The sequence below is a fragment of the Engraulis encrasicolus genome, chromosome 1 (genome assembly GCF_034702125.1).
Source record: "Engraulis encrasicolus isolate BLACKSEA-1 chromosome 1, IST_EnEncr_1.0, whole genome shotgun sequence".
Lineage (NCBI taxonomy): Eukaryota > Metazoa > Chordata > Actinopteri > Clupeiformes > Engraulidae > Engraulis > Engraulis encrasicolus.
Genome location: NC_085857.1, coordinates 14,277,975 through 14,287,974, shown reverse-complemented (window position 1 = coordinate 14,287,974; position 10,000 = coordinate 14,277,975). Strand labels below are relative to the sequence as shown.

Here is a 10,000-nt window from a genome sequence, read left to right as displayed (position 1 = left end):
ATGCATGGGAAACAATGCCATTTCTGGCTCATGATTTTCCCTCTGCATTCAACAACATTGGTTTAAATAGCGAGGTACAGGTGTGAATCTGGAGCAAATACAAAGGTATGCATTTGTGGCTTGCACGCATAATGGGTCTGCCTCTCCAATCCCTAATTAACCAAATAATGGCATTTTTCCTGCATGTTGAACAATAATGGTTTAATAACCGAGGTAAGCTGACTATGGACCAATGCATAGCCAATGGCACGAATGTGAACCCAATGCAATTTGTGGCATGGCTCTGTAATGTGTCCATCACTCCAATTCATATGGCATAAACACATTAAAACCAACAACTGTAAAAGCCCCTAAAACCATTCACCAACAAAAAATGCCACGCTATGGGTAAGGGTAAGCGTTAATGAACTCAATTAAAGGCAATATGTTTTTTTTGCCTGCCTTTCCGGTAACCAACAGAGGGTACCAATTATGCAAACGATGCTACATGAATAAATACATCAAGACATTTGATTCCCCAGTCACTGTCACCACGGCAACACTAAAAGCATTGTGGGTACTGCCAAGCCCACGATGGGTTGGGGTGGGGAGGATCTCATTAAGCAGTTTGTGGCATTCCCTTTTCCCGAATTCAATTAAATCTGATGCCAATTGTCAGAGCTGGTTGCGCCAAGGGGCCCATGGAAACTGGCATTGGCTGGCTGACTAAAGGCTCAATATCAGGACCGGACCGGGACCAAGAAATGGCCCGGGCATACTTGGCGTAGACCAGCCTCTCAAACGGCCCCCTTGTTTTTCTATGACATTATGATTGGCTCGGTCTATGTTACATTTTCCCAATGGGCCGTCACATCCAAATGTCTCTAAGGAGAAAAAAAAAACAAAAACAGAAAATAACCTATGAAACAAAGACGAAAACAACAGCATCGGCCCCCTACGGAGTCTCGGCACACCAGGAAAATGCCCTGTATGCCAGATGACCAGTCCAGCCCTGCTCAATATCAATGGTTCTTAGTGTGGTCTCCAAGGCATCCCTTGCGGTGCAGCAGGGTGCAGTACTGGAAAATGTTATTTTAATGTAATATCACCCACGTCTTAATGATGACAGCACATGTAGAGCGCACATGTCGGGAAAAAGGTTTAGTAAATACATTACGCCTCACACTGTTGTGGTTTGCAACAGTTCTCAGCGTGGTCCATTCGTAAGACATCCCGAGTGCTTCAAAAGCAGTTGTGATTTTATAATTTTGTAATTTATTATAATATTATCTCCTTTGTAAGACTTGATGGCGCCCACACACTGTAGCAACAAGTGGGCTACCAACCCTGTATGTTGGACTTAGTAAATGTCATGCAGCTTACGGCATATTGATGCCTATTGTAATCAACATAAATTAGGCTACTTATGCAATACTCTGTGTGTTCAATTAGCATGTATATTATTGTTCTTGCCATTTGCTTCTTAGGCATATGATGCTACAGCACCTAACGCGTTTACATACCATATTTATTCTTAGGGTTGGTTGGTAGGGCAGCTGTCTTTGATAGAGATCCGGAGCTGGATCCGGCAGGATAATAGGGTTTTTCACAGGATCCGGATCCGGTTCCAGGATCCAGGATCCGGTAGCCGAGGCTTTTCAGTCAAAATAGTTTGCGCCAACGTGATAAAAAGGGCCCACGTGTGCGAGTAGGCTATGTGTTTCAACCCTTTCGTAGGATCCGGTATCCCGTCCCGGATCCGGCAGGATCTTAAGCAGTGGATCCAGTATCCGGCAGGATCCTAAAAATCAGGATCCGGTGCATCTCTAGTCTTTGAGCTTTTTTTTTGCATTACCTTACTGCCCTACAAAGGCAAAGTGCAGTAACTATGTCAACATGGAAACTGGGATGCCTTCAAAGCCTAGGTATTAGGCTGGATATTGTAGTTACAGCAATTTTGGCATGGCAATATCTCTAAAACAGGACACATTTACTAGGGGTGTAAATCACAGCCTCCATGACGATACGATTCAATATCGATATCTTATTATTTGATGCGATACGATTCGATTATTTTCGAATACAATGCGATACAGTACGATACGATTCAATTTTTTTCCCCAATTACTTTTCCACTTCTATTAAGTTATTGGGCAGGGGCCAGCGATTTGAATTTTTTTCGATACTTAAGAACGCCCCACGATACGATGCGATTCGATTCAATAATCAGAATATATCGCGACATATCGATACATTTAGACTATTATTTACACCCCTAACATTTACGGTATGTAGTTACAGCACTTTGCCTTTTTAGAGCAGATTACATGACATTACGTTTATGCCACATGAAATGGAGTGATCACCCCGTTGCAAAATGTAGCCGTGGATAAAGTGGCCAGCTGTATCATGTAGGTGAAGAACCAAAACTAGACAACTAGACAAGGAAGTGAAGAGCAGGAAACTGTGGCACTCCGTTTTCTTATTTTTTAATAGTTCAAAGGCAAATAGACTGCCCGACACGTTTCGACACAAGGTCTTTGTCCTTGTATCGAAATGTGTCAGGCAGTCTATTTGCCTTTGAACTATTAAAAAATAAGAAAAAGGAGTGCCACAGTTTCCTGCTCTTAATTTTTTTGATGTCAACTTTATCCACTCACTGTTAGAGCACCCGTGTCAAAAGATCTGGATCCAAGCAGCGCTTCTGTTTTTTTCCTTTTTTCTAAACAGGAAGTGGTTTGCCCCGGAGTGCTGACACTGTACTCCATGATGCCATGCCTTCATCCTCTACTATTATCTATGGCTGATGCGGAAATCCCATAAGATAAAATAGTGTGTGAATGCCAAAAGTACAACAATAGCCCTGCTGAGCGCAATTACCGTACACTCGTTCACTCCCTCACTCACTCACTCACTTACTGAAGCCCTGCAGGCTTGATAAAATCCAGGTGAGGAACTATTACTGTAGTAACCTTTCCATGAGTGTGTATGTGTGTGTGTGTGTGTGTGTGTGTGTGTGTGTGTGTGTGTGTGTGTGTGTGTGTGTGTGTGTGTGTGTGTGTGTGTGTGTGTGTGTGTGTGTGTGTGTGTGTGTGTGTGTGTGTGTGTGTGTGCGTGTGTGTGTGTGTGTGCGTGTGTGCGTGTATCCCAATAAAAGTACTAAACGTGTGTGTGTGTGTATCCCAATAAAAGTACTAAACTGTGTGTGTGTGTGACTACAATGAGGAGCCTCTTGAACGGAAGCGGTTTTGCCCTGGAATGGTGACAGCTTCTCCTCAACTCCATTGGAAGGGGTAGCGTTATTGTTCCAACCATGCCATTGTCTGCAGCTGACGCACTGAATATTTGCAATGATGGGTGGAATAGAAGTGAAGAATGTAGAGTGGTATAGAAGAGAGGTTCTCAACCTCTTTTGAACAAATGCCCCCTTGACCTCAGCGGAAGGCTGCAAATGCCCCTTTCACCTAGTCAGTCTGCTAACGCTCCATTTAGATTAAAAAAATAAAATAAACGAATGCCCCCCCCCCCTCCCCACGCCCACTATCAGTTCTAAACTTTTCACCACCCCCCAATATGTACATAATGCATGTTGACCCCCCTAACCTTGTCTATACTTAATCAATCCTTTATACTGCACATCATGAGCTACAATGTACAGCACAACACTTGAGGGTGTCTGATCAGTCTTGAACTAATGCTATGAATCACTTCCACTAACATTTGGATCTGAAATTAAGTCCCTGTGGGGAGATCCAGAAGTATCAAGTGTGTGTGTGTGTGTGTGTGTGTGTGTGTGTGTGTGTGTGTGTGTGTGTGTGTGTGTGTGTGTGTGTGTGTGTGTGTGTGTGTGTGTGTGTGTGTGTGTGTGTGTGTGTGTGTGTGTGTGTGTGTGTGTGTGTGTGTGTGTGTGGACGTCTGGCAAGCTAGTACAAGAACCATCTAAAACGGAAGTGGCATGCCCTGGGGTGGCGACAGCGCATACACTCTCCTCAACTCCATTGGCTTGCTCTCAAAGGGTTAGCACCATTGTTCCATCTATGCTATTGTTTGCGGCTGACACACAGGGTCTTGAAAGCAGGAAGACACCCTTCAACCCCCCCTCACCCCAACCCCCCCTCGACCCGAGCAGGTCGCCTATTCTTCAACCTGACCTGCCCTTATCCTCCAGGGACTGAACTCTTTTCTTTTTATACTCTTTTTTTTGTGGCTTTCTAAATAACTTCCTTTGGCTTGGCTTGGCTTTTTTCCTTTTCATTCTGTTGAGGTGTCAAATGCCATCCATTATAGATAAAAAAACAGCATTTTTGCTGAATTAGTAAATCAAGCATTAAAAGAACGGAAGAGAGAACACAATAGAATAGCAAAGAATGAGAAGAGGGAAAAAAAGAACGCTTTTGGCTTGGCAGTTTAAATGGTGTCTTCTGAGAGGGGAGTGGAGTGGTGTGGTGGCGAGTGAGTCAATTTGAATGAAATCCAAAATATGGGGAATTTTCCCGCAATACAGGCCCCGGATGGGCGGATAGATGGATACAAGAATGGATAGATAAATATATGGATGGATGGACGGATTGATTTATATTGCCAAAGCCAGAGAGAGAGAGAGAGAGAGAGAGAAAGAGAGAGAGAGAGAGAGAGAGAGAGAGAGAGAGAGAGAGAGAGAGAGAGAGAGAGAGAGAGAGAGAGAAATAAAGAGATAAAGAGAGAAAGAGAGGAAGAGAGAGCAAGATATGGATGGATGAATGAATGAATGGATAAAAGAATGGAGAGATAAAGACATTGACGGTTTTATCCTGCTACAGTCATATCCTTACCCGGGGGAATTTCCTGGAGGACTCCTTGGCCCCCTGCCTCTGCAGTCCCGGGTTCAAGATCTTGGTGGAGGGGAGGTGCCACTTGGCCTCTGGATGGAGAGAGAGAGAGAGAGGACAAAATGAAAAAGGGGTCAGAGAGAAAGTGAAAGAGAGGTAGAGAAAACACAGATCGAGAAAAATAAGAAAGGGAAACAAGAGAAAGAGAGGGGAAAAGATGATGCAGAAAGACAGAGTGGAGAAAAAAAAGACAGAGTGGAGAAAAAAAAGAAAGATAGAGAAGAGAGAGAGAGAGAGAGAGAGAGAGAGAGAGAGAGAGAGAGAGAGAGAGAGAGAGAGAGAGAGAGAGAAAGTGATGATATGTAAAAACACAGAGAGAGAGAGAGAGAGATGGAGTGGACGAAAAAAAAGAGAGAGAGGGATGAGAGCGAGAAAGGACAAAGAAAGAGAGAGTGCAAAAAAAGAAAGGAAAGAGAGACATCATCAATCTTCATTTGTCCCTTGCGAGAGCGCCGCTGTCACAAGTCTGATTTATGACTCTCTTGAGACCGGCGAGCGGACAACACGCCTCGCACACACACTCGCACTCGAGAAAAAATAAATAAAATTTCATCCCAGTGACAAATTTATGACTTGTATTACATCAATTGTGCGTGTTATTGTGCGGAGCAAGCGGATCATTGTGCTTTTATTGTGTCCAATAACGCGCAGATTGAATGTGTGTGTGTGTGCGTGCGTGCGTGCACACACACACACACATTATATCTCACAAACGTCTGCCCACATACTGTGTTCACGCATACGATACTAGATAATTATTATTCTCTGACACTTGCACAAACATGCTCAGTAGGAGCTTTTATGCTTGTATTTCATCAGTGTTTTATGCTACAGTTCTTCAAGAGTTTTCAAGTCTGTGTCTAGATAAAAAACCTCAGCCATGAACAGGAAATGCTATGGGACAAGTCTTACAATGGAAAAAGAAGAAAAAAAAACATGCTCAGTAGGAGCTTTCATACTTGTATTTCATAAGAATTTTGTGCAGCAACAGAACCTCAAAAAACCTCAAAAATAAGCAGGAGATGCTAAGGGAAAGGGCGCACAATAGAATAACAACAACGAAAAACCCCATCATATTCAGCAGGGCCTTTTATGTTTGTATTTCATCTGTATTATATGCTATTTCTTCAAGGATTTTAAGCCTGTGCATCGACAAAGAACCTTCGAAGCAAACAGGAAATGCTGAAAGACAGGACTGACAATAGAATGAGGGGGAAGAAAATAGTCTTAACCATAGATTTCATAAACATAACCTTGTGCAGGCTGATGCTGACTGTAAGTGGTACAAGATGCTGAGCCCTCACTGGCTGGTGGAATGGCATGCTAAGCATAGAGTAGAGTCGGTGTGGGAAAAGGAGAAAAAGTGAGAGAGAGATTTAGAGAGAGAGAGAGAGAGAGAGAGAGAGAGAGAGAGAGAGAGAGAGAAGGACACAGGGAGATATAAAGCGAGAGAACGTAAAATAAATAAATACATAAAGAAAGAAAGAAAGAAAGAAAGAAAGAAAGAAAGAAAGAAAGAAAGAAAGAAAGAAAGAAAGAAAGAAAGAAAGAAAGAAAGGAAAGAAAGAAAAAAAGAGAAAAAAAGCCCAGAGGATGAAAAAGGGAAGGATATGAAGAGGAGGAGAAGGAGGAGAAAGAGAGGAGAAAGGAGGAGAGCAGACTGTGTGTGTGTGTGCTATGTTTATTCTGAGGTCCAGTGTCCATTCTAAAAGCATTCTAAAGGAGGGCAGAAGATTCTAGACCGTAAACAAAAAATGCATCTATTTTTTGACCAGAGAGAGTTTGGACTTTTTTTTGTTGACGTTGAAGTCGCACAGAGCGCTCCTTCTTCGGAATTCTTCAGTGTCCTCATGTCGCACTAATGTCATTGGGTTCAAGCAAGCAGACAGTCCATCTCTTCGAATTATGAAGCTGATTTCTTTGCAAGCATATTCTCTGCTTATGTCCACCTTTTGTAACGCACTGTGTATAAACGTGTCTGCTAAGTGAAATGTAATGTAATGTAGTGTAATGTAATATAATTATGTATAAAAGAGGACACATTAAGCAGTAAGACACGCGAGGCCGTGGGATTGTGTTCGATTAACGACGACTAAGGGGATTGGAGCACAACGTGAAACGGAATGCTGCTAGTGTGCTGTCGATTTACAAACACTCGGACCAACGAATCAGCTTACTCTCTGAGCATTTTGGAAATAACGTATGCTTATTGAAGTATTGTTCAAATGTGTTACTTTTCAAAAGGGGTGAACCTCATTATCGATGTGCACTGTCAAAGGTGTGCCTGTGCACTTTGTATCTGCTAGCGATGTTGGCTATGATTATGTTGTGTTATGTGCTTGTAAGTCGCTTTGATTATAAAGTGTCTGCCAAATGCAATGTAATGTAATGTAATGTAATGAAGAGTTCAGATGCAAACCCCCCTGAGTGCCTTTTCAGAAATTAATCTTAATTCATTTTTATTTAATACAAAGCTAACAAAATTGCATAGTTTTTATTTTATTCATGTAATATAACTATTTATATGTATTATCAAGTACACGAATGTAAACCAAACCAATAACCGGGTTCTCTAAAAATATAGAAGTGCAGGTCTTCAGAAATGGAGTTAGGGGATTTTGCATCTGAACTCTTCTAATGTAAATGAGGGAGCCAATCATCTCACCAGCTGATCGGGTCCTCTCCAGCTTGGGCTCTCGGTCCAGTCCCTCCTTCTCCTCTGGCTGGTCGTGCAGGGCAGGAGACTGGCTTCTGCAGGAGAACAAAAAGGTGTGCAGACCATTAGTACCCAACAAACAAACGAGCAGAGTTGTATACAGCAGAAGTAGAAGTGCTCCTACAGGAGAACACTAGAGGTATCACATGAAATGGTTTCAACTTTGCAATGTCATATCATACTACTAGTGGTGCAATTACATTTGTACATACAACTCTGCAAGGAGACTGGCTTCTGCAGGAGAAACAAGAAGGTGTGCAGACGATTAGCACCCAACAAACACACGGCCAGAGTTATGGACTGGTAAATAGTATAGTATGCCTTTAATTATCCCGCCATGGGGAAATTCATTTGTTGCAGCAGTAACATACAGATTGTGCAAAGACAGTAGGCAGCATATATACAACACAGGACCAGGAGGTTGAAAAGTATATGTAGGATAGATAAAAAAGAGATGTTAAAGAAAATAGAAATGTCTGTTAAAAACAAGTACATTAGTAAAAGTGAAAGTGCATTTGTAAAAAGTGCATTAGCAGCTTCATAAAAAGGAGGAGAGGGTACAATAATAAATAAGAAAGTTAAAAAGTTAAAAAGATAAAAAGACCATCACCACCACCACCACCACCACCACCATCATCATCATCATCATCATCATCATCATCATCATCATCATCATCATCATCATCATCATCATCATCATCATAATCATCATCATCATCATCATCACCACCATCACCATCATCACCATCGTCATGGCTACCGCAGGGACTTGGTGTTATGGTAAATGGACTGCATTTTATATAGCGCCTTTCCACTCCTTCGAGCACTCAGAGCGCTTTACATTGTATGCCTCACATTCACCCATCCACACTCTCATTCAAACACCGAATGGCAGCGGCTGGCACGTAGGGTACCACCCTGCCACCAGGAGCAACTTGGGGTTCAGTATCTTGCTCAAGGACACATCAATGGGGTCAGGCATAGAAATGCAGGGCCATCAACTGTGGGCTTCAAACTACAGTCTGACCTGCATAGTCTAATTACAGTGGTGCTTTACATGTTTAATTACTGAAGCATACTCATATCTAAGCCTATGCACAAGCCTGTGGGAGTAGATTGCACTGTAAATAAATAAACAAACTAATGCTGTCTGGTACTTTCAACATGGCACTCATTGGATCTTTGTTATGTCACCCTGTTAGATCCATATATAAATTACATGCTGTCTGGTACTTTCACATGGCACTCATTGGATCTTTTTTATGTCACCCCATTAGATCCATACATAAATTAAGAGACTTTCAAATGAAACCGAGCCACACATCGTCATAGAGACACAGTCAAGGCAGTGAAACGGTCAACTTGGGGCTTGATGGATAGTGTGTCGTTCTTGGTCTAATTGCAAAGACGAGTTTCAATGTTTAATTACTAAAGCACATGCATATATAAGCCTATGCACAAAGTTATGTAAGTAGATTGCATTGTAAATAAATAAACAAACTAAATAAGAAAGTTGTCGAGGATATCTTCTTTCTCTTTCACATAGTATCTCTTTGGATCTCTGTTATGCCACCTTGTAGATCCATGCACAAATTCAAAGAACAAGAAATGAAACCAAACCACACATTGCCATTGTCATATAGTCATAGTCATACAGTTAACAATGCAGTGTTATGTAAACACTTGCAGAGTATTGTGGGACCAAGATATAAAGTATAAAAATTGTAACCTTGAGTGCATCGGATTTTTCTCTACCCTGAACGACTCTTAGTGTAGTCTGGCACGCTGTTCTTGGCCTAATTGCTCAGACGAGTGTCCATGTTTAATTACTAAAGCACATGCATGCATAATACAGTACACACAACGTCTGTCTGACCCATAGACCAACTGGCCCCATTATGACAAGTAGCTCTTTAGAGAATGCACTGCAGCCACTAAATGGTTACGGAGCTGGTCTCTTTTTGGAGAAAATCTGTACTCTCGAGTGTAGTTCTTGTATTTTATTTCAGTGGGTTAGCATGACAGAAAGACGTTTCGGCTTAAGCCTTCTTCAGCGTCAGTAACGTCTATTCGTCATGCTAACCCAATAAAACAAAATATCAGAATTGTGCGGCTTTTCTACAAATAAATGTACAAAATCTGTTCGCTTGCACCCAAAGACCTTGTAAAAGAACAGTTTGAAGTTGAGTGCACTTTATGAAAAAAAGACTTCGGAGGTTTTCAAATCAATCAATCCAAAAAGGTTGCAGGTGTGAATCCTGTATCTTTCATGGCTATAGTACCCATCGATCAAGGCACCCAATTCTTCCATAGCTCTAGGATGTGTAACCAGTAACCCAGTGGTGTAGTCTACTTTTTTATGGTGGGTATACTGTATATTTGAGCATTTTTTGAAGTGGGTATACTGTATATATTTGTGCCATTCAAATCAATGGAT

At 41.8% G+C, this 10,000-nt stretch overlaps 1 protein-coding gene across 2 annotated transcripts in view; it reads right to left on the bottom strand.

Moving 5' to 3' along the window:
- The window catches only part of LOC134448157 (signal-induced proliferation-associated 1-like protein 2), a 202,612-nt gene that overhangs the window by 71,816 nt on the left and 120,796 nt on the right, over positions 1-10,000 (bottom strand). For both annotated transcript variants that reach the window (XM_063197918.1, XM_063197919.1), the window contains exons 19-20: positions 7,513-7,598; positions 4,791-4,879 (exon numbers count right to left, since the gene is read on the bottom strand). In XM_063197918.1, the coding sequence (XP_063053988.1) occupies positions 4,791-4,879; positions 7,513-7,598 (175 nt within the window). The remainder of the gene's footprint in view (positions 1-4,790; positions 4,880-7,512; positions 7,599-10,000) is intronic.